This window comes from Oppia nitens, unplaced genomic scaffold, assembly GCF_028296485.1.
Source record: "Oppia nitens isolate AA-2021 unplaced genomic scaffold, nextdenovo-longstitch-racon4-pilon3 scaffold2_pilon_pilon_pilon, whole genome shotgun sequence".
NCBI lineage: Eukaryota > Metazoa > Arthropoda > Arachnida > Sarcoptiformes > Oppiidae > Oppia > Oppia nitens.
Window position 1 is genome coordinate 10,056,603 of NW_026533210.1, and position 27,964 is coordinate 10,084,566.

Genomic DNA, 27,964 nt, shown 5'->3' on the forward strand with positions numbered 1-27,964 from the left:
TTTATCCTTTATTAGTACAACACTTACGGCTTAAATGTATTTAATAATACTAATAAGTATTATAATTATCGGCTATTGTCTTATTGTATGGAAATATATTACCCGAAAAAATGACCAAAAGATGAACAGTTATCGACAACGAAAGGAGAAGAAGGAAGAGGAGGAGGAGGAGGTGGACAGTCATTGCAATTATAATACCAGTCATACAGTGGTGACCACCACTACTGGTACTGCTGCTGATGATGATAATGATGATGACAACCCAGATAGTAATCGTGGATCCAATGATGATAATATCAATCATGTTATTGCTGTCAATCAAATGAAATCAAAACAACAACTATTGAATGCCACTGAAGACGTATTGAAAAGAAGAAAAAAACTTTTCGGACCAAAACCTCATTATAACTAAATAATAATAATTATTATTATTATTATTATAAATAAAATCAAATCAAAATTTAATAGTTTTATTATTATTATTATTGTATTTGTTTGTATATAAAAAAAATTTAAAAATTTATTTTATGTATTTTAAAAAAATGAGTCAAATTGTCAATACTATGTATTAGACTATTTAAATAAATCAAATAAATAATTATTAATAATAATAATAATAATAATGTTTATATTAAAATGCATTCTACTGTATAATAATAATTATGAATAATAATAATAATAATATTTATAAATTATTAAAAAATAAATATTTAAATAAATAATTATAACTTGATTATATTATATAAATGTTATGAAAAATATTATGTTTTTAAAAAATTTATATAAAATTTTCTAAATTACTAAAATATTTGTATATATATATATGTTATATAAACAATTTGATATAAAAATTTATACAACAAGTATAACTTGAAAAATAAAAATATTAAATTACATATATATATAAATAATTGCAAGTTATATGCAATTAAAACATTATTATAATATACTGTATAAATATTTAACAACTAAAAAAAACAAAATTTATGATAAAATTATTTTTGTATATCATTTTACAACTGTTTAATAATAATACGGTTTATAACAATAAATAGTAGTACCGGTAAATAGTTGGTTAACTTCGGTAAAATCCAGTACCAGTAAATCAGATCTTAATTAATTAATTAATTAATTAATTAGTTAATCACAACAAAAATCACACATTTTTTTAATGATAAAAAATAATGTATTGATTATTGTATTGTTTTATATAATCATCTTTTGCCTTTTGATTTGGATTTCCAATAGATTTGCGTAAAAAGTGTGGCAAAAACAATAATAATACCAATGAGACCTACAGGTGCCAGTGAATGATTGTAGACTATACAGGATAATAGTATGGCTATGGCCTGTCTGAGTGTCATAATAGTAACAAATACTAGTGCACCGAATGTCGAAATCGTATAGAAGACAAACAGTTGGCCGGCAGCCGAAAACATTGATAATAGTAGACAATCGGTTAGCAGACTGGTATTGTTGACGACCATCTGGAAGGCTGGTCCGAGATCTCCCTGTTCTAGTAGTGACGTCGATGTTAACAGTATTGAAAAGAAGTTAACGCCGGCCATCATATGCAGTGTAGACATCTTGTATTTGTCGAATAGGACGGTCTGCCAGTTGGATGTAAAAGAGTCGAATGTCAGATACAATATTAGTATCAATAGACCGCCATAGTATTGCTGACCCGAACCCGATTCACTGGCCAATGGCGCTGCATCCGCAGATGAGTGGTGTGCGGCGGCGGCGGCGTGCGATGCGTTAGCCGATCGATCGGTCCATAGAAACAATGTCATACCAAACGATATGGAAATGGCGAACAAGTACTCGACTGTACGATACTTTTTGCCGCCAATCAGCTGCGACATCAGCATCACTGGCATTATCTTACAGGCCTTGGACAGCACCTGTATGTGTAGAAAAAAATAGTCAATAAAAGTTACGGTAATGTCTCTCTCTCTCTCTCTCTCATAAAACTCCACTATCAGGGAAAGTACAGTACAGTAGACATACCTGAGTGGGAAAACTGACAAACTTGAGTGCCTCGTACTGACACCAACTGCTCAATATGTTTGATAGGGAACAGTAGATATATTGATGAAGCGGTGGCTGACCGCCACCATATCGGGACCTATTAGTTGGGGACCGTTGTCTGATATTTAACGCCACAAATGCTATAATAAATGCCAGAACCCTATTGACTAATACAAGAAACTGTGAGTTTGTAAACTTCTGGTGATATGTCGATGATTTGATGGTTGGATTTAGTCCACTATTTGACGGATGATTAATGTCATCTACATCTACATCAAAGTACAACCATAGATGAGATTTTTAATAATAATAATAATTAATTAATTGTTTGTTTGTTTTAAATACTCAATATATTGTAGTGAAACGTGTATTCAGTGGTCATTATCTTCTCCTGAAGTAAACCCCAACTGAGATACGAAACCTGAAGACCAGCGAAACAGTAGAGCATAAGTGTTGCCCGTCGGCCGCCAAACTGTGACCACCATTTGGTCAATTTGTTTTGCTGTTGACGACCATTATTGACGGCCGTATCGATAGTTACGGGCAATAGTCTGTCATTATCGTCGTCATCGTTATCGCCGATGATATTGTTGTGGATGTCCTTATTGGTGGTCCCGCCGCCGCCGCTGCCGCCGTAGACAAACAATTTGACCAAATAGTTGTCGCTGACTATCGGCGAGATAATTATCGGTAGCCGAGAGAGAGAGAGAGAGAGATATTGTTTAGCATATGATATGTTTGATTGATTTGTATTTAAAAAAATAATTACCCGATCGATGACATAGACCATTGTTGACCAAATAGACCAACAGTGCCGACGGTAATAATATTAGTGAATAACTTAATAAATTGGTCGCCAATTGAATGAACCAATAGTTGTCATCAACTAGTGTTTGATCCATAGATTTTTCAAATCAATTGGCTATACATTGGGTTTATATTTGTATATAAAGTATTTGTATTATTAGTTATTAGTTATTATTATTATTAATACAATATTTATTGTTGTATTTGTGTTGATGTTGTCATTCAAGCTATTAGTATACACTGTATAACAGTAAATATAATGTAATATTATTATAGTTTATGTCATACAAAACGTTTGCATTGAATACTGTATATTATAAGTACTGTTATATTATAAGTATATACAGTATTATTATAAGTATAAATATATATACAGTATTATATTAATATATAATATATATACACTAATATATCATATATAAGTTATAATATACATATACTGTACTTATAGTAACATTAAAAATTTAAATTTATAATTATTATTAAATTATTATTATTTTCATATTATTATTTTTTTTTAATGATTCTTATGATTATTAAGTTTATTAGTTTATAATTATATATATATTATACTGTAATATACAGTATGTATATATATATATATATTGTTTAGTTATATGTTTTATATATTAATTCATAAATCATTGAATTGATTTTTGCTGTTTAGCTGTTTTTTATGATTTTATTTTTATTTTTGCTGATGATTAACATTGAAAGAGGATGTGTTACTATGATTGCCTACCAATTATTATTACAGTATTATAGTAGTATTAGTGGGGGTCTATTGAATATATCAATGACACTAATTTTTTTTTTATATTAAAAATAATATATTCAATGATTTTTATTATGTTATTTAAATGTAGTTGTTTTTTTATTTTACTTTTTAATGATACTTTTTTTAATAAGTATATACAATAGAGACAATATACTGTATATATATATAAGTAGTATTAGAAATTTTTATGATAAAAAATAACAAACAAACAAAATAAATTACAGGATATTTGATTATTATATAAATATATACAATATGTTTAGTTAGTTTGTTATTTTGTAAACTTTTTTGTTGTTGTAATAAGTTTGTTATAAAATATAAAACTAATGTTATATTATAAGTACAATATAATAATAACTAAATTGTAACTATTAGTATACTTATATATTAATATTAAGTATTATTATTATTAGTATTATAACTATAAAAATATTGTATAAACTTTTGTTTTTTTTGGTTCAATTATTTTATTGTACTTGAATTATATATATATATATATATATATATATATATATATATATATTTGATTGCAATAGCAATTGTATTTAATTAATATATTAATAATAATATCAATATAATAAATATTAAATATAAAATAAATTTGATTGATTATTGAAATATTTTCCATGTATTATTATTATCAATATAATAATTAGTATTATTATTATTAGTAGTAATATGTTATTAAGATATCAAAATACAATTAATAATATATTTTTTATATAAATTATTTATTTACTTACAGTAAGTATATTATTGATTAAATAAATAATAATGAAAATATTTATTACATTTGTAAAATTATTAACGATAAATATAAATAAATATATTATTATATATATATTTAAATTAAATTTTAAAAAAGTAGTTTTAATATTTAGTAGTTATATTTTTTATAATAATAAAAATAGTACATTGGTCAACATGATAATTATTTTTTAAAAAAATAATTAAAACTAATAATTTAAATTAAAAACTATTTTTACAATAATAATAATAACAACAACAACCAAAAAAAACAAAGTTATATACAATTATTAGTTATCATTAGTGAAAATGTAATATTAATTATTTTCGTTTAAAAAAATGACAATTTTTTTTATAGTAAGATTCAGTTAGACTAGAAAAATACATTTAAATAATAATTTATATAAAATATGTTTTAATATATCTAAATGTGAAAATTGTGATTTTATTTTTTGACGGGATGTAAAAGCAATTAAAAGTTATTTTTTTAAATAATAATTATGACTAATAATAATAGTGACATATAATGTAATAAATTAAAAGACAATAATGAGATTCATATTATTATTATTATTATTATTATATACTAATAAAACACTATATTATATGACATAATAAATACTTTCAATTTACAAGAAAATACAATTTATATATTTTTTTTATATATTAAATATTAGTATTAAATATATATTAGATTTAAGAAAAAATTATTTAACTATTTAAAATTATTTTTTTAAATATTCATAAACACTTTTATTTATTTTTTGATCATTTAATTATTTTTAATGATTTACATTATTAGGGGGGGGGAATTTCATCAATAAATTGATGATTCAATTATTTATTTCTCACTAAATGGACGATTGATAAATTGGGAAATTAAATAATACTAATAATAATAATAATATTAATCAAAATACTTATATATACAATATATTAAGGGAAGAAAAAACACATTCAGGAAATGCTAATACATATAAGCAAAATGAATATGTAATACATTTTCATTTTGTATTCAATATATAGTTATATATTAATATAATTTATATTTGTTGTTGGATTACATAATAGATTCTTCATTATTATTATCATTTAGATTATTATTATTATTAATATTATTATTGAAATTATTATTATTGAGATTCAGTTTGTTGTTGTTGTTGTTATTATTATTATAAACAATAACCATTGAATTATTCATATCGCTGTCAGTCCTAATAACTACAGTATCGGTAGTAACAGTAGTACTAGTAGTAGTTGTAGTAGTAGTTTTCACATCCCTGAGCTGCTGCTGTTGAGACTCATTGAGCTGAATGGCCTCAAACGATGGCCTCAATTTTCGGGATATTGTCGGCGACGATCCGCCCGATTGTGTTGTCGTAACCACTGCTGCTCCGTTCTGGTCGACGGCCACTGTCGAGAAACACGAGTTTCGGCCGCCGGCCCGACTAAAATAGCTTAACGATTGGGTCAGATACGACATATGTGTTGCTGTCGAGTGGCTATTGTTGTTGGTATGGTTGTTGTTGGACTGGTATCCCGATCCCGATGCCGGCCACTTGCGGTTATCGCACGGATTCCATGTTTTCCACAGCTTATGTAGCTCTACCTGGACTTCGCCGTTGAAAAAACAGTATAGAAGTGCCACAAAAAATCCCTAAAAAAATATTTTAATACAATTTATATGATAATAAAAAATATAAGGGAAATAATATAACAATTTTTTTTATGTTTGGTTAATGTATTCTAGTATTTATCATAATTACTACATATTTTATTATTATTATATGTTTTATTTTTAGCCTTTTTATATGATATAATATACAGTATATATATATATATATAATAATTTATTTTTAGTTTAGTATTTTTTATTTTTATTATCCAATATTTTTATATTAACTTTTAATATATATGTATGATACTAAAGTATATTTAGATTTTTTATGTTAAGTAAATTATTTTTACACACATTATATATATATATATATATATATATATATATATATATATATATATATATATATATATATATATATATATATATACTCCTACATATCTACAATATTTTTAATTTTTTTTTATAAATATATTATATTAAAATTTGCTATATTTATCATTTACGTGCTTATCATGTGTTAAATATATATATATTAACAATATATACCATATATATATACAGAATATATATACAGAATATATATATAGTATATTCTGTATATAAATATCATATGCTTTATCTCCATTAAAAATTTATTAATGGTTTTTTAAAATAAGTATTATTAACTTTTTGTTTTGTTTTAATTTTATTATCGTTTAAATTTTTATATGTGTTTTTTAAAAAAGAAAATTAAAATTTCTATGATATACTTGAAATTTTTGATATAATTAAATTATAAATAAATATATTTTTTATTATTTAAAAAACTAATAAACATTTATTATATATGATTCAATTATCTATTTTATATAAAAACAAAAATTTATTATTTATATTAGTATATCATTAAAATGTTTATTATTAAGTAAATTATATTGTTTTTTATAATATAAATAGTAGATATTAATTATAATAACAAGTAATTATTTTATTATATTAGTTATAAAATTTAAAAATTATTATTTTAATTAAATTTTTAAATACTATTTATACATATTTAATGATATATTATTTTTTTCAAATAAATATATATTTTATTATCTATTTTAAAACTATTAATTAGCATTTCATTGTAAATAACTTATTATTTTAACTAATAATTTTTTTAAAAAAATATTTATCCACTAATTAGTATTATATTATTAAACATAACTATTGAATAACTATTTTAATCTTTTAGTGATTTATTATTTTAATGATAATAATAATTACAATATGATAGTGACAATTATGTCTCTATAAATAACATATTAATATATATATAATATATATAACTTTATATACAGAATACTGTATTAGAGAAAACTTTATATTTAACTCAATATATTAGAGTATTATTAGGAGATATATTATACCCAAAAATAAAATAAAATATTGAATAACTTTTTCTCTCTAATGATATGATATATCATATAAACAAAACAAAAAATTAATAATAAAGTTTATTAAGTGGCAGTAGTCTAATGATAATACTGTATTAACAACAGTAATAATATTAATAATATAAAATAATAATAAATTATTATTATTATTATTTAGGCACTATATATATATATATACAGTATATAAATACAATATAATAAAACAAAACAAAAAATTACCTGAAATGATGAAAACAGTAGATCAATGTAAAGCCATATAATCTCAATGATATCGTAGGATAGGGCCGACAGTGAATTGAATACTAATAGAAACATATAGTGAACGCCAAACAATGGGACCAAAATAAATGTCGACTTAAACCATGTCCTATACTTGTATTGGCGAACCGTATTGACCGCCGATGACGAAAACATCTTCAGGAACAGTACACGAGTGATATTAATGAAGAATATAAAGTTTAGCTGAAAAAAACAAAAACAAATAATAATTAAAAAAAAAGTAAAAAATAAATAAAAAAATTTATCTATACTTATGGAGTGGAATATTACTTATACAGTATATTATACTTGTATTAACTTTATATACCGTATAATAATAATAATAATTATTATTATTATTATTATTTTAGATAATAAGTTAGTTTTGACAATAAAGTTTGATACTATGATTATATACAGTAAATATATATATATTTCTAGACACTTATTATTACACAATATATTTATTTATTTATTTTTTTAGCTATTTATATCCTAAAAATAGTATTGTTGTCTCAAACTATTATTGTCATAATATTTACAGTATATTTATAAAGTATAACTGAGTTTATTAAATTGTATTGACACTTAACAGTTATTTTCAATTACTATCCAATCTAATGATATTATTATTATTTTTATTTTTAGGATTTATATTATTATTTTTTATAGAAAAAAACATTTCCATCAATTTAGTATATTTATATATATATATATATATATAATCTATATTTTTATATTTATTTTAGTGATAATTATTGTTGTTGTATTATATATGTAAAAAATATTTAAACTTATTATCTATAATAAACTGTATATATATATAATATAAGCACAAAACAACATATTTAAAAATATATATACAAATTCATAAAATAATATACTGTATATCTATTATAAATTATATAATACTTATGTGATAACAATAAAAAAAAATATTGAATGTTTATATGTAATATTGAATATCGTATATACAAATAAAAAAAAGTTTATAAATATTTTTATTATTATCCAGAGATTACTTATAGCATCAACAAAAAAAATAAATTTAAGTACAGTAGAGTCAAGAAACAAAAAAAAATTTTTTTGTTTAATAATATTGTTATTATTATGATTATTATTATTAAAAATAATAACTAAAAAATATATATAACAATAATAATAATAATAAAATAAATAGTTATAAACTATATAAATAAATATATACATAAAAAATATATTATAGTTACTATTATTGTGGCAGTAATAGGACCTCTTATTATCCAAAATATTTTCATAACTTCATTGGTAGTCCAACATCTATAGTATAACAAAAAATAAATATAAAAATAATAATAATAATAAACATTAAATTGCTTATAAAAAAAACAATGTATTTTCATATACATCAATGTATGTAAAATAAAACTGTTTTTTAGTTAAAAAATAAATTTTATGTTATTATTATTATTGTTATAAATTTAATAATAATAAAAAATTATTATTGTTATAATGTCTAAGAAAATATTCTCGTATTTCAAATAATAAATAAAAAACAAAACAAATTTAACTATATATATATTTATTTATATATCATATTTATGTACTGTATGTTGTTATTTATAGCCATTAAATTTAATAACTAATGTAATAAATTTCAGAAATATAAATTAACATAATTTGACAATAAGTTTAATTAATTAATTAATTGTTATTACACGAATACAAAAAATTAAATATATTATTTTGTTAATAAATATTTATTTATTTTTTATTGAAAACCACTTACAATGTATCCTCGTATAAAGCTCTCGTAATTACCCAGAGAATTATGAATAATACAGGCAAACCTATTATGGTAGTAATTAATAATTTAAATAAATTAAATTTAAATTGAATTACTTAGCAAAAAAAATTTTTTTTTTATTTAGTTATTAAGACTATATCTATATTATAGAAAAATTTGTTTATAATATTTAAAAAAATTTAATTAATTAACTAATTAATCAATTAATCAATTATGATTTTTTTAATTAAGTATTTAAATAAATAATAAATAAATAAATAATAAATACCCCATCCAATTATAATGTATTTTCTTATGCTTGAATTATCGTTAAAAATGTGCAAAAATATTAAATTATGTAAATATAGTCCTTCCATAAGTATCCAGTTATAATTGGCTACCAATGAATAATGCCATATAGTTGTAAATAGTTTACATGAAAATGCCTTTAAAATTTATTAAAAATAAAATTTTAAAAAAACAAAAAAAAATAAAAACTATTAATAATAATATACACAGAATATAGAATTTTTAAATAATAATAATAATATAAAATATGTTATATATATATATTGAGATTATTATATAGTATACTAAAATTAATTATTCTATAATATATTATATTTTTATTTTTATAAAAAATATTGTAACTAAATTATATTAATTATCTATTTTTTTTATTTTTTTATTAAATTATTGCTGTTTTTAATTAATACAGTATAATTTATTATAAAATAATTAATATATTTGATGTTGTTTTAATAATAATAATAATATAAATAGGTATCAACCAATTTAGTCAAAAACAGTTATTGAATTAATATATTAAGTAAACTTTATATAAATATTTTTCTATATATATAAATATAAATAAAATAATGATTAATGTAAAATAAAATCTATTGATTTAACAAACTATGATTGATCTAAATATTTTGAAATTTTTGTTGAAAAACCAATATTAAGTAAATAATATATGTTTATTGAACATACATATACTGTATATATATTGTAATAATATATTTGTTATCATATACAGTATATACTGTACTTGTATACATATAAGTTTTTTGATTTTATTTAGTCAATCATAATATAAGTATAGTAACAAAAAATAAATAAATAAAAAAAATATATAAAAATAAATAGTAAGGGACAGTAAACGATAATACTCTCCAAAAAAATATATATAATACATATGCGGTATATATCAATAATAATAATAATATTATATGTATGTATATTTATGATATAAAAAATACTATTGCTTTATATTTTTTGGCTATTTTATATATATATATATATATATATATATTGTATAAATAAAATACAACAATAACAACAACAACAACAACAACAAAAACTACTGTAATATACTATATATATATTGTTGTTGTTGTAGTGATAATGTGTCTAAATATGATACCCAAACACATTTCAACCCAACAAATCCATTACTCCATCAGCAGCGGTAACTGTCTGTATAGTTTAGCACCAAATATATAGATATATACATATTTACATACATATATATAAATATATATATACTGTACTGTATATATACATATAAGATTACTGACATAAATGTGTGTATATTAGATCACTGACCACTAATACCCCGTCACACATAAAATATTATGATAATAATATATCACCAAAAAAAAAATAAATAATATTATTTGTATTTTTTTTGCTTAATGTAATGGGCTATTAGCCAATATACAGTATACTGTTTATATATAAGTATACTGTGTATATATACTATAGTAAAATACAGTATATATTATATATATATATTATATATATGTATATAGTTTCTTTGTCTATCAATATAGAAATATTATATATTTTAGACACTAAGCAGATTTTTTTTTGAACAAAAAATAATAAAACAAAATAAATTATAATGTGTGTATATATTAATACTGTATATAAAATCTATCAATATATATATATATAAGTGTATATATACTGTATCTTAATAATTTATATACCATATGATATTTATTGTTATTTTAATGCATGAATTCATGACATTTTCTATCAAATTTGTATTAAATAAAATAATTTTGTTGTTATTGTTGTCATTGTCTTAAACTATTATTTTACACAAAAACTACAATTAGTTATTATTTTTGTTTCCATTATTATTATTATTATTAAAAAAATAAAATATATTATCTATTTATTTTCGTTGGTTTGTTTGCAGTTATTTTATATATATATTTGTATAATTGACAATAATTTTTAAAAATATCATTTTTAAAATAATTTATTATTATTATTATTATTATGTAAAAATTTATATAGAGTACTTTAAATATGTATTTAAGTTAAAAAACTATTTTTAAGTATAATATAAAGTATAATTCAAACAACAAAAATGATAAAATAAAAAATTTAAATTTAAAAATTAAACAAAAATAAATTTTTTTTTACAAAAAAATATTTACCGAATTATTATTATTATTATTATTATTATTATTATTATTATCATCAGTGATGGTTGAATTGTTGGCCACAAACGATAGGCTGGTATCGGTTTGCGATAATAAGGACAACCAGTTTTGTTGGGAACGGTTTGAATCAACTGATGATTTTGTCAAAAACATAAACGACCGGATCATGAATGACATAAATAGCTAAATATATATATATAAAAAATTATATATATATATATATAATAGTCAAACAAATATTATTAATATATATTTCTTTAAAATTATAGTAAATATTTTTTAATTAAATTTAAATTACAAATATTTAATTAAAAGTTTATATATTTATTTATTACCTGTAAATGTAGATTATTTCGCGGACATCGCAAACGCCTGCAATAAGATCTGGTAATTAAATAAATGAAAAAAATATTTTGTTTCCAAAAAACCAGGGGAAAAACAACCCTTTTTTTAATCAGTACTACCGGGAAAAGTAAACCCCCAGAAAAACAAACAATAGATTTATTTAACAAACAAAAAAAATGCTAGTATTTAAAACACTTAAAAAAAATAATAAGTTTTTAATAATTTTTTTTAAAAAATAAATCAATTAATTTTAACAATTTTTCAAATTTTGACACTTACTTGACAAATGTTAATATTATGAAAGCCATCAATAGTGTAACAAACGATACAGAGTAACCAATTTTTGAGATAATACGAAAATTTTCAATATGTGGCTAATTATTATTATTTTTAAAAAAATATATAAATATAATAAGTGGGTGAATAATGTTGGGGTAAGTAAGTGATTGTATTTTTTATTAATTTAAAATTATTTTTAATTATTATCATAGATCACATTTTTATTTATTTTGATTAGCTAAATTAAGCATGCTAAAAAATTAAATAATTTCAAAACTAGATTCACATTACTTACAATTAACATTAAGCTCAATTCATTATTATTATTATAATGATGATGATTAGGAATGCAATCAGTGTAATTTGTCCAGGTACTATTTGCTTTATCGTGAAAGTACCATGTACCATTTTTTGTGCAATACTTATATGCAGTGCCTGTTGTATAATAATAATAATATTATTATTATTTAAATTTTAATATTGTATAGTATTTAATATATGTTTTATATTTAATTAAATTATATAAATTACACTAAATATATGACAAATTATTTTTAATTAAAATATTGTTTATTTGACAAAATGCTTACTTTAAAAAAAAATTATAGATTTAAATAACTATATAAACAAATAAATAAATCGATAAAATGATAAACATGTATACCAAGCAAAATAAACCTATAATTAAATTGTTTTTCAAATTTAATTTATTAGCTTGCATGTTTGTTTGACAAATAATAATAATCAAAATTTTTAATTAAAATGCAGAAAAACATTTTATATATATACAGTACAGTCATGTAATAACCAAAACTGTTGTTTACATTAAAAATAAGTCAAAAAAAAAATCACTAACCATTATGATTGAAGCCATCAATATATTCAGGACATTGTTGTCTAGCAATTGTATTGTTCAATGTATTAAACCAACATAAAGCCCCGTCCCATATGGCTGGGCACATACCTATCAAATAAATTTTATTATTTAAAAAAATGTAAAAATAAAATATATTTATATTTTTTTTGTAAAAAATACTAATAGTATTGAAATAATAAATCTCTACTTTTTTAAAGAAAATAAGCAAATTTTGCATTTTTTTCAATTTAATATTTTGTTGTTGTTGTTGTTGTTGTTTAGGTCTTTAAAAATAACTTTTATAATTGAAATTTAATGTTCAATATTATTATCAACAACAACAACGACAACAACAAAATTATTTCTAATCTAATATATGCTAAATAAACTGTTTTAAATTAAATTTTATTTTTTGTTGAATCTATTGATAAAATATTAATCCTAAAACATTTTTTTTCTATTTATCTTACATTATATTTAATAATAATAATAATATGTTTGAAAAATTATAAATTTTTTTCTTACTGAATATAATTTACTAATATTATTTGATTATATAATAAATTATATATATATATACTAAAAAAAATTATGATTATAATTAAAACTATTTCATGAATATTATGTTATTTGGCGAAACTATTTTTGTATCATAATTATTATATAACTTTTATATATTATATAAATAGCATATAAACTAATAAAATTGATTGGATATTATTATTAGAGACATTGAAATTGAAAGTATATATACTGTAATAATAATAATAATATATACAAACAAACAAAAATCTAATCAATTTTATGATCAAAATTTTTATTACTAAAGTATTTTATATGCATGTAATGCTTGAAATACAATCAGTATATACTGTATATATAATATGTACTTAAAATTAGTTTTAAAAAATATGATGTTTTTTATATATATTTATTATGTTAGTAAATATATATATATATAAAATAAATTTATATTGATTATTCAAAAAAGTAACTCTTTTATAAAATATAAATGTTTTATATTTATCAATATATATAAAAAACAATAAATTATAATTTTATTTTATGTATATAGTTTTTATCAATAAAAATTCAATATGTATTGTAATGTTTACTATTGATATAATAGCTATTGTTATTGATATTTGTTGAAACAATTTGCAAATAAAAAAAATGAACATTTTTTATACTGCTATCTAAAATATTTTCTGTATATTAAAAACTATTAATAATATATATATATAATTTTGACATATAATATACATCATATAAAAGTATAAATTTTGATTTATTAAACTTATTGCTAATACTAATAATATTCTGTAGTATTTATATACAAAAAAAATATTTATTAAATTATTAAATATCTAACAAATATCTGTAAAATATAATAATATATGTAAATATAATATATATATATCAATGTCAAATCTTATTACAAGTTAATTAAATTGATTTTTTTGTTGCTTTAAATATGATTATTATTAATAATATACTAATTATTTTTATTATTTAGTCATATGTTATTATTCACATAAAATTTAGTTTTAAAAAAATTATTTGAAATATTCATATATTTAAAGTTTAAAAATTTTATGAATATTTTGAATCTATTTATAGAATTAAATAAAAATATTTTTATGTAATAAATATAAATGAAATAAATAATGTATTATATAATAAATTTATATATAATTTTTATGCAATATTTTTGTTATTATTAAAAAACTATATTACTTTAAAAATATTTTTGATAAAAAATACAAGTAAAATGTTAAGTCAACAAACAAACAAAAAACTTATTCAACTTTTATTTCTATCAACAAAACAACAACAAAAAAATTGGTAATAATTTGCCCAAAAAAATATTACATTATTTTTCTTTTAAATATCAAGAAACGTGTATTGAATTTATCTAATAGTTTGTGTGTATTTGACTGTAAGTATACCGTATGTATTGATATGTCTATATTGTGGTTATAATATGAAACCTATTTTTATATTTTTGTAAATCTTATTTAATTTTGTTTGTTTAGTATATTATAACAGTATATACACAATATTTTTTTCAATGTATATAAATATAATTGTTTATCAAAAACAATGTTTAAAATTAGATTTATAAATCTATTGATATATATAGATATATAGATATATATACTGTATATTTATATAAATTTTTATTGTGACTTAAGTGTATAAATAAGTAAATCCTTTAAAATGCAAATCTTATTTTTTTATGTATTAAATTTTTTTTGATTGAATTTATATTATATTATATTATATTTATACAATTTACTAAACATATATTTATATTGAATTTTTTTTAGTAACACATTTTTTTCAATATTATTAGATAATATAATTATCTTATAATCACACTTACAAAAAAAAACTAAATTACTTATTTTATTGAATTTATTTTAACATAAAAATAATATATTAAATAGTTTTTTTATATTAAAAAACAGATTATTATTTTTATGATGATATTTTTTTAAAAAAAATAACATTAAAAATTTAATCACTTTTAATATGTTTTTTTGCTGTGGTATACAAAAAAAACAATTTTAAGTACTACTACTACTACTACTACTACTACTACTACTACTACTGACTGACTGAACTAATATTAACAGTAAAATAATTATTTTATCACAAAAATTGTGCCCAAAAAAATTCAATGTATAGTAAATAATATATATATATATATATATATAGAAAGAGAGAGAGAGAGAGAGAGAGAGAGAGAGAGAGAGAGAGAGAGAGATAGAGAGAGCTATTATCTTAAGTTTTAATTAATAGCAAATTTGTATATTACTTAAGGCTATAGAGTATATACAGTATATATATTTATATACAGTGCTATAATATATGTAACTTTTATTTTTTTGTCTATATGTTTTTTATGATTAAAAAAATTGTTTGCAGATTATTTGTATAAATATTTAATATTATATTTTTTATTAAGTAATTTTGGATAATAAATCTAATAAATTAATAAATACACTATTGTGTAAAATATATGATAAAATAAAACATATTAGGAAACATTTTACTATTTTTTCTGTTAAATAGTATTAAAATATATTTTTTAGTTAACTATTTTTATTCACTGAATTGACATTTAGCTATGGGCAATGTTTTTTTGTATTTTTATTTTATTTTTGTATTTGTATTTTATTTTTTTTTTGATTTTTTATGTTGTATGGGTAAAATTGTATTCAAAAAAATAAAATAATAATAAGTATAATCTTATTGTTAAACAAACAAACAAACAAAATTGGTTTACAAAAATTATTGACAATAAATCCATGAAATTATTGGTAAGTCATGGATATAATTCAATATTTTGTTTGTTTGTTATTTAATGCAAACATATTTTGCATTCAATTATATATTTTTTAAATAAATTTAATTTATTTTTTTTAAATATCTCATATAGTATTGTAATAATAAAAAATATGTTTTATTATTTGAATATTATTTCTTAGTATTTTTAATAATGTTATTATTGTTAGGTTTTATTTAATATTTGTCAGGATATTATTATGTGAACTAGGTACTTTATTGAAGTCACTTAATAATTAACTATATTTTAGTTTTAATAAAATATGTTTATTGGTTGGATATATTGAAAAGTAATAGTCAATAGATTTGTTATCTATTGATACAAATGGTATATAACTATACAGTTTGGTCGCCAATCCAAGAGTGACTGTGCTCTCCAACTGTACTATCGGTGCCCCATAAACTCACAACAGTTTCTCACTGTTGACAGTCGGGTCATAAAAACTTAAAACTATTTTTGTTGCCCATTGGCTACTCAAAGATATCTCTTTCAGCCAATACATCAAATACATGTATATTCAACACAATATACTTAAATATCATTCAAACATATAGTTTCAAACTAAATATAATAATAATAATTCAAATCATGACATAATCCTCTCTCTCTCAATTCAAATACTCATTTGAATTCAAAAATAAAGTTACAAAACTATAATATGTCATATAATTATAAAACATCAAAATTATCAAAAATAATATAGAGTTACAAAAACAAGTTTTACTAAAATATTCAATAAGTTTTCAATTGATTTACTTTATAAATCAATTCACAAAATATTCAAAAAACTAATAATAATAGTTATAATAGTCATAATTGTTGTATTGATTATAATTAGGATATTGTTGTTGTAGTGACGTTAATGGCATATAATTGGTTGTCGTGTAAGTGTTATCACATTTAGTGTCCAATTGAGCGTCGGTAGCAATAGTTTGTTGATACTGTTGTTGGCCATACATAGTTGTCATCATTTTTAATGTTTGTTCAATAACTTCAAGTTTTGAAACCCAGTTGACAGTATCATCAGTATTGGTTGTATCCGATGATTGATGAATAGTTGCCAACAATTTGTTTGCCGTATCATACAGTGTATCGATGCGCTCATGTATTATCTTTAGTTTAATTTTACGTTTATAATCAGTAGTATGTTTAGTATAATTAGCCATCTATAACAACAAACTTAAATATAATTAGTAAAATAAAAATAACTGTTTATTTGTCAAAAGTAACAACAATTTTATTTTCAGGTTTATTAGATAGTTTAGGTACTGTTTGTGTCTCATTACTGGTACATTGAATTGATTGTAAATCAATATCATTTGTATGATTAACATAACTGCAAATATTATTATCAAACTTTTTATTTCTAAAAACAATATATAATATAGCAATAATCATACAAATTATAATTATAAATAAAATAAAATTTATAAAAATGTGAGTACCTGTAGTACTGTATAAATAACTATCTACTGTGTCATAACTATTTATTTTGTTAATACTTTCATTTAATTTAGCAAAATAATTATTATTAATTGTTTGTCTCATATATGGATCAATCACATGATTGATAGTATATGACCAAATCGGTACAAAATGTAGCTCTGTATGCAAATTTAATGTTTGAGATTCATATATATAATCACTTATTTTAAATGATTCGTTTGCCGGTATGACAAACGGTTCCGGTGGGCACATAATTTCGCGATTAAATAGTGTAATATTCAATGTGTTACAGTATACATAATTATAATTTAATGCTTGTTTAACTTGTATGATATCCATAATATCAAAATTATTTTTATCATCACATTGACCTCGTTTCCAGTATTTATTGTTATCAAAATAATTAGTACTAATATTACATTCAGATTCTCTGGGAACTAATATTAAATTTACATTATCTATGCTATTACCTCTCAATGGTTTTACACATTTTGTTATCTCATTAAACAATATGTTTTTAGGTCCGACATATATTGAATGACATAATTTTTCAACATTATTATCATTGACTTTTTGTATTAAATCAAAACTATCGGCAGTCATAACATGCATTTTTGTATCAATTATTTTCATTTGATACCGTATAATAACTAATTGTCTTAATTCATCATGATAACAATTTAATGGTTGCCAAAAATCTTGAGGGCAAGATTCAGTGCAATTTACTGTATAATTAAATAAATCTAATAATTTATAATTTATTTTATTGTTTTTAAAATCTCTGGCAATTTCTGTCATTTGTGTTTTAGTATAATGTAATCTTGTTATCAATAGACTCATAGCTCTCATAGCTTTTGGTGTTATCTCTTTGAGAAATAAAACGTCATTTTTCAGTTCAATTACATCACTTGATATATTATGTAATAAGTTATTGTATTGTTCAAAAATCTGTTTACCTATTTTATCATTTAATTTTAATTGATGTATATTTTTCATAGCAATTCGCGACTCTTCCTCTAAGTCAATAATTTTACGCTTATTATTAATATTTTCAATCACAGCAGTGGCACCTAAACCTATACTAGTGATTATACTGATGATAGTAAATAATGCAATTGAACCTAAAAATATAAATCTTTTTTCTCTAATTAAACCAAATTTAGTACTGTCTTTGTTACCAACATTAGTGCAAAAACTATTTAGTGGTTTTAAAAATGAATTATCGTATTCATTGACACACCAGTCATACAATTCATTACTAGATTTTTCATTGAATATGAACTCTTTAAACAATGTACAAGGTGATTTATAATTAACAACTGTAGTTACAGTTTCAATACCTTTTACTACTGGATTTTTACTCTTATGCCATATGATTGGATCAGTAGTTGCTAAACAGTCAATCAATGGTACATAACATATAATAGATAGACAAGCAATTGTCATAAGTGTTAATCTATTAATAGGATTGTGTGTACGTTGACTACGCCTAAGGCCGTCAATCGTACGATAATTAGGGCTATCGTTACTACTGCTGTCGGTATCAGTACTTGTAGTATCAATTTGGGTGATAATAGTATCAATTGATTCAGTAGATTGAGACATATTATACATTACTTGATTGTTGTTGTCTTCCGCTTCACTATCACTGGAATCGGTTGTTGAGTACAGTATTTCGTTATTTTGTTTTGGAATCACTGGTTGTTGTCTTTTATCTCCAAAATGTTTGCTATTTACTAACTGTTTATTGTATTTAACACTTTTTGTTATACTTATCGGCTGTGTTAACAAACTTGATATGAATGGTTTGGGGTTTGTTGTCAACTCATTAAACAGTATATCTCTATTAAAATATGGTTTCAATCTATCAGATCTGACAATGTTTGACTTATGGGCTGTACTTTTAAAATCTAATTGATATAGTAGTGGTGATATTTGCCTAACTATAGTGTATATCCCTGTCCAACGTTTTGTCATTTTATCATAATGTAACCCTTTTATAGCTGGGTCATATAATAATACTTGTTGTCCTACAGTAAACAAATGTTCTCTACGTTTGCTATCATATCTGAGTTTATCCCGTTTATGGCCTTTATTTAGGTTTTCAATTACTTTTAGTCTAACATCTGTTAGATACTGTGCTAACCCTAAAGCATAGTCATTGACTGTTCCCTTAATTTTTGGTAACTGTAAGTTGAAATCTGGTGGTAGGTTAGGTTTATTACCCATAATTATCTCAAATGGACTATAGTTTGTAGTGCTTTGTACTGTAGCATTGTATGCATAACATACGGGTTTGACATATTTTGACCAATTGGTATGTTTTTCATTGGCAAACATACTTAAGCAATCAATTAGTGTACCATTATATCTCTCTGTTATAGAGTTAACATGTGGGCAATAACCTGAAGTTTTGATTTGTTTTATGCCCAATAATATATTTAAATGTGTAAAAATTTTACCTAAAAATGCTTGATTGCAATCAGTTAGTATGCGCTCCGGTAGTATACCATAACTGCATATTAAATCATAAAATAAAAAGTTTGCAACTGCTTTGGCACCACAATTGACAACAGGTTTACATAATGCAAATTTTGAAAATGTATCAGTTAATACTATAATGTATTCATATCCATTACTTTTAACTAACTTCCCTACGTGATCTAATGCTATTTGTTCAAAACAATAACTAACAATTATTGGTTGCATTAAACCTATTGGTCTCTGTCTTAACCTTTTTCTCTTTTGACACTCAATACAAGATTTTATATAATATTTTATGTATTTAGACATTTCAGGCCAATATAAATGATCGCATAATTTACGTGTAGTCCTTTTGACACCTAAGTGAGCACTAGTGGCTAAATCATGGTATTGATACAGTATATTCATAATCATTGATCTGGGAACACATATGAGATATTTAGGTATATTATTACGTATCATAAATTTACATAATATGTTGTCAATTAAAATAAATTTATCAATTTTATGTTTGATAGACTTATGAATGTTATCATTGTTTAGAATAGAAATTATTTGTTTCAACTCATTGTCGTTATTTTGTTCAGTAATTAAATTATCAAATTTATTTTTATTATGAAATAAATTTTTATCTAATTTGATATTATCTGCATTAGTATGTACTGTACTAACATTATACTGTATATTGTTTGTTAAACTAATTACATTACAGTTTATTATGTGTTCACTAGATTCTAGTGTATTAATGTCAGACTCTGTTATGTTTTTATTGTCAATTATTTTATGATTGATTGGATACCTTGATAGGAAATCTGGTAATTTATTTTGTGATCCAGGTATATGTGTTATATCAAAATTATAGTTTAACATTATTACTGCAAATTTGTTTAGTCTACCTTTCAAATCCTTTTTACTTTTAATGAATGAAACTGCTTTGTTATCAGTAATTAATTTGAAGTATTTATTAGAAATTAAATCTGAAAAATACTCCATACTCTCGACTGCAGCCATAACTTCCAAGTCATAAATAGGATATGTCCTCTCATTTACATTAGTTGTGCGACTAAAATAACCACATGGATAATATTTGTTATCATGTTTTTGCATCAAAACACCTGCCAGTGCTGTAAGTGATGCATCTGTCCTGAGCTCAGTTTCAAGGCTGTAATCAAATGGCTTAACAAATGGTTGTTCTCTAAACAATTGTTTTATTGTTTTGAATGCTTTCTCCTGTTCCTCACCCCATATAAATGGTTGGGATTTCTTTAAAAGTTTTGTAATCGGTTCAACATGTAGGCTATAGTGACCTATCAAACGCTTAGCAAAGTTTAGTACACCTAATATGTGCCTAACTTCCGATACATTAGTTGGTTGTATTAAATTATTTATGGTATCTGTCAGTGATGGTGCTAATTGTATACCTATTTCACTGATTTTATAGCCCAAAAATATGACTGAATCCATAGCAAAATTACATTTATCAGCTCTAAGTGTAAAGTTATATTCAGACAATTTATTTAAAACCTTTTCTAACCTAATGTTGTGCTCAGCAAATGTTTTGCCTCCTATACCAATGTCATCAACAAAAGTAATACAATCAATAAATTTCAAGTTACCAATAGCTAAATGTAATGCCCTATTGAATGCAGCGGTAGATATTGACAATCCATACGGTACTCTCGTATACTCATATAGTTGTCCACTAGGTGTTACAAATGCACTGTATTTTCGAGAATCTTTGCTTAGTACTGTTTGATGAAATGCATTATTGGCATCTAATTTGGTAATATAGCGCATATTTGCCAAAAATCTAATACAAATATCTGTATTTACTAAGGGATAGGCATCAAACTCTATCAACTCATTTACACCTCTATAGTCGATACACATACGGGGAGATCCGTTTTTCTTCATAACTAATACAATACGACTACTATATGGTGACTGACTATCCTGTATTATCTCTTTATTTTTCAATTTTGTTATTTCATTCTCAATTAGTTTAAACTGTTCATCTGTGACCTTAGCCGGTGCACAATGAATTGGTTTAACATCTGGTTTCATATGTATTGTATATTCAAAATCTTTTATTTTCCCGACTTTATTGTCGTCAAAAGTTAACAAATCTGGATATCTTTCTAATATCTCAACTAATTGTTGTTTTTGTAAGTCATTCAAGTGTGTACCACATGTGACCTCTCTTTCAAATATAACTATTTTCGACTCTTTGATATTGTTTTTGCTATTATCGGTATAGTTTATATTCGCGGCATTTACTGTATAACTATTTTCAAAATGTTTTTCAGTTGTATTGTCATCCAATAAGTCATGCATTGGTATGATATGTTTTTCTGGTACTGTTTCAATACATCCAATAACTGATCCCTCATTTAGTTTTATTACTTTGTTTGTTGCGTTCAGCACCTGAACTGGGAGTGTCTGGTATTTGGGAACTCTAATAGCATTTCTAATAGCTATGTTGTGTTTATCATACTGTATATCATTTGTGTAAAATAAAACATTTTTGTTTAAAAAGTTATTTTTATTGCTTAGTTTGCAATCAATTATTTGTACAGTATTTGGATTTACATTAACATTATAGCAAACATGTACATTACCCTGTACAGTTTTATTTTTACCATCAATTTCTGTATCAATTTCAATATTTTTGTTTATCAGTGTTTTTACGGAATCATTAATATCTAAAACTTTTTTAGTGATATTTTTGCTACAATTTTGCATTGAATCGCTTTGACATATAATTTTGTCATTTGAATCAAATATAGACAATACTACTGTACTTATTATAGTCTCATTAATTTTAACCAATTTATTTTTGCAGTCTATATCTATACCGTATTTTTCCATGAGATCCATACCTATCAATATATCGGCGGGCAATATATCAACAACAAGTGCACACATATTAATATTGAATATTTTTGTTGTTATACCCTTAATAATCATATTGATATCAACTGTACCAAAAAGTTTCAATTCATCAGCAGTAACAGCAGTTACTTTAGGACCTTTATAAGGCATAGGTTTGAGACCTAGCTCATCGCATATAACTTTTTTAACAATAGTCACTTCACTACCAGAATCAATTAATCCATTATACAGTTTACCATTAATTTCAACATTTATTGAGATTAAATTATTAGTTCTCTTAACAATATTTTTGTTTACTGTATTAACTAATTGATTATCAGTTTTATCATTTTTAATTGATTCAATTTGTTTGTCATTGTTTGACTCTCTATTTGTTTGCTGTAGTGATCGACAATCAGTTTTTCTGTGTCCCTTTTTTCCACAATGAAAACAATTACCATTAAATTTATAATTGAAATTTTTATTACGATTATATTGATTGTTGTACTGACTATTCATTTGCCCATTCATTTTATACTTATTTTTATTGAAATGATAATTTTTATTTCTATCAAATTTATTCTCATTACCAACAGTTTTATTACTGTAATTATAACCATAACTATTGTTATTACTATTTTGTTTAGTTACACTCATAGCATTCAATGTTTCATTTAATTTATTTATAGCACTTAACATACTGTCATTTGAATTATCAACTTTTTTCTCTTGATTATCAACTCGAACAGCATTTACTTTTTTATTTTTATTAGTATCGGTTCTAGACTTTTGCAATAATTCCCTCCCCTGCTCTATATTCCGGGCAATCTTCTCTAATTCCTTAACTGTTTTAGGACTAAAATATGTTATCTGAGCGGCTGTTTCATCGTCCATTCCCTGCAATATGTATTGCAATTTCTGTTCAGTACTCATATCTGAATCTATATCATGGCATATAATTTTGACACTAGTTATATAATTTAATATACTTTCAGTTCCTGTATATTTTCTCTTAGATAATTCCCTCATTAAATATGCTTTATAATCACCGCGTAAAAAGTGATTTAAAAATGAATCTTTTAGTTCAACAAATGTATTGGGTTTCACACACTCATCATCGTCATCATCCTCATGATCGGCCTCATCAACAGCACAATCAACATTTAAATAATACCATTCCTCAGCACTATTAGCTAAATAGTTGGGAAATTTTGCCATCATTGCACTGTCACTCCATGTCAATGCACGGGCGACTCTCTCAAATGTGCGCAAAAATCTAATAGGATCCTCATCTCTAGTCCCATTGAATACTGGTATGTGATGCTGACGTGAACTAACTAAATTTGATGCGATTGCATTGCTCATCTGTGTTAAATTTATTTCCGGTACCCCATTACCTACATTTGGATCTACCTCATCTGCCATACTTTTCCCAAATTTATAAAGTTATGTTAACCACAATGATATCAACGCGCAAACAATTCATTGATATGACTCTCAGACACAAATAAAATGATACCAAACCTCAAAATATCAATTGTTATACCGATATGATAGTCCAGTTATCGGTCGTCTCGCTTCTCTCTCTCTCTTCTCAATGTCCTCCAACTTGTCCTCCAAGTGCTTCAATCCCACGGTTGTGACACCAAAATGTTAGGTTTTATTTAATATTTGTCAGGATATTATTATGTGAACTAGGTACTTTATTGAAGTCACTTAATAATTAACTATATTTTAGTTTTAATAAAATATGTTTATTGGTTGGATATATTGAAAAGTAATAGTCAATAGATTTGTTATCTATTGATACAAATGGTATATAACTATACAGTTTGGTCGCCAATCCAAGAGTGACTGTGCTCTCCAACTGTACTATCGGTGCCCCATAAACTCACAACAGTTTCTCACTGTTGACAGTCGGGTCATAAAAACTTAAAACTATTTTTGTTGCCCATTGGCTACTCAAAGATATCTCTTTCAGCCAATACATCAAATACATGTATATTCAACACAATATACTTAAATATCATTCAAACATATAGTTTCAAACTAAATATAATAATAATAATTCAAATCATGACATTATTATTCTTTAAAATAAGTTTTAATTAACTTTTTTGTTATCTTTTAATTAAATCTATTATTTTCTTATAATATAGAAAATGTCAAAATATAATATAAAAATATTAAGTATTAATATAAAAATTGATATTTTAATCCTTTTTGTTTTGTGTATGTCTTAAACTTTTATCTTAACTTAAAACTTAACTTAAGTATTATTATTATTATTCAAGAAAATCAATAATTAGCCCCATTTTAATACACACATTGTTGTTATGTATAGTATGTAATAATATTTATAATAATAATAAAAAAAAATTATTAAAATGTTTTGCAAATAACTCGTGTGAAAGTAATGTTTAAATTTAAAACTTTTGTTGTTTACACCCATAATATATAACACTATTAGACACAGATATACACAACACATAGATCAGTGTTAACATAGAAATTGAGAAAATATTTTTTTCCTCTGTATATATATATATAATACACACACAAACAATAATATTAAGTAAAATTGTATTTTTCTTATTTCTATTTTTATTTGTTGTTGTTTTGTGTTTTTACTTTATCTCAATGTTGGCTATTGTTTAGCAAATTATTGTTTTCAATGCTTTTTTTTCTCTCTCTCTAAATATTTATCTCAAAATAGTCTCTCTCTCTCTCTCTCTCTCTCTCTCTCTCTCTCTCTCTCTCTTTACTCTAATGACACTTCATTGCAATACACTGTCTAATGTCTCATCATTTACTTTGAATTCAATTCCCATTCAAATAATTATCGGATACAATGTTTTTTTTTATTTGTGTGACACACACACACACACGTAAATGCTATTATCATATATAAGAAAATTAATAGTAATATACATACAAACAAACAAACAAAACAAAAAAATCCTATCATTTCCAACAAACAAACACATATAACTAATGTTTAAAATAATACTAATAATAATAATAATAATAATTAAATGTCTATTAACAACACAATTAACTAAACTAAAAACAATATTAACTGATTTTTTGTTTGTTTGATTTTATTTGTTGGTTTCAATTACTATTAATAGTTTCAATTTTCAATTAGCTTAAATAAATATTAGTTAGCTAATAGAGAAAAATATTTTTTTTTATAAAAAAATAAATAAAAATTTTGAAATTATTCAAGCACAAATAATGTTAATAATCAAAATACAATATTATTATTATGTTTATACTGTATTTATAACAATAAGTAAATTTGATTTATGAATATATTAATTTTTTCACTACATTTATAATCAAATAAAAAAATTATATATTATTTTAAAATATATAATAAAATTGAACTTTTATATTACGCCTAAAAATTTATGTTAAAATATTACATATAATTGTCAACACATTTCTCATTTTCTCTTTTTATTTATTTTGTTACAATTATTTGTAAGAGTATATCAAAAAACAAATTTTAAAAAAAATTAAATAGAAAATTATTATTATATAAAAAATATATAATTTGATTTCCAAATTAAATACAAGTATTTAATATCAAATATTCTATATTAAAAAAACAACATTTTTTTTAATAACATGTTTTCATTGACAAACTGTATAATTACATGAGTGCCTGAAATTTATTGATTAATAGGATATATAATACATTTTTAACATCATATTTAATAATATATAATATTTGATAATACCTGTTGACATATACAGGTGCTTCAAGTTTCTAAATATAGTAAAATCGATTGTTATTTTGTTATATTGTATTTAAAAAAAACTTATATAACAATAAAAAAAATTGTTACAAGTTTTTTTAAGAGTATATAAATCTATATATACACTATATATATATATATCCTATAAAAATTAAGGTATATTTCCGGCAATTTGCACTAAACATTAAACTCTAATAGCATTTTGTTGTTGTTTTTGTTGTAGTTATTGTTGAATGTGATTATCATTAATGTTAGGGCAGAAAAAACCATAGATATATATATACACATTCATACACATACATACATACACACACACATACATACATACATACACACACAACACACATACATATACACACACACACACACACACACACACATACATACATACACATATTCATACATACATATATACATACACACACAACACACATATAAACACACATACATACACACACACACACATTCATATATACATACAGTACAAACATATTATATTCTACTATTGTTTTATTTTATCGCCAAATTGTAATGTATTTTTGCTAATATTTTTTTTGCTAATAATAATAATAATAATTGTATTATTACCTTCAATGTGTTGAAAAGTTTTATTGACTGTTTGTTCACATTTAAGTTTTTCTGCATCCAGTCGTTGAATCTGATCCTCTCTACGACCGTAT

At 22.3% G+C, this 27,964-nt stretch overlaps 2 protein-coding genes across 2 annotated transcripts; both read right to left on the reverse strand.

The window, feature by feature from the left end:
- Positions 1-1,214: 1,214 nt before the first annotated feature.
- LOC128956092 (adenosine 3'-phospho 5'-phosphosulfate transporter 1-like) lies at positions 1,215-3,002 on the reverse strand. The gene is made up of 4 exons (XM_054301774.1): positions 2,801-3,002; positions 2,377-2,700; positions 2,011-2,300; positions 1,215-1,904 (listed from the first exon to the last, which is right to left on the reverse strand). Exons 1-4 carry the CDS (start codon positions 2,931-2,933, stop codon positions 1,215-1,217), a joined length of 1,437 nt encoding a protein of 478 aa, XP_054157749.1. The 5' UTR covers positions 2,934-3,002.
- LOC128956093 (parathyroid hormone 2 receptor-like) lies at positions 2,946-27,946 on the reverse strand. Its single transcript, XM_054301775.1, has 12 exons — positions 27,873-27,946; positions 13,368-13,475; positions 12,807-12,946; positions 12,512-12,606; positions 12,223-12,259; positions 11,921-12,070; positions 9,718-9,874; positions 9,432-9,492; positions 8,893-8,962; positions 7,625-7,867; positions 5,522-6,020; positions 2,946-2,953 (listed from the first exon to the last, which is right to left on the reverse strand). The coding sequence occupies exons 2-12, from the start codon at positions 13,471-13,473 to the stop codon at positions 2,946-2,948; spliced, it is 1,566 nt and encodes a 521-aa protein (XP_054157750.1). The 5' UTR covers positions 13,474-13,475; positions 27,873-27,946.
- Between the last annotated feature and the right edge of the window lie 18 nt (positions 27,947-27,964).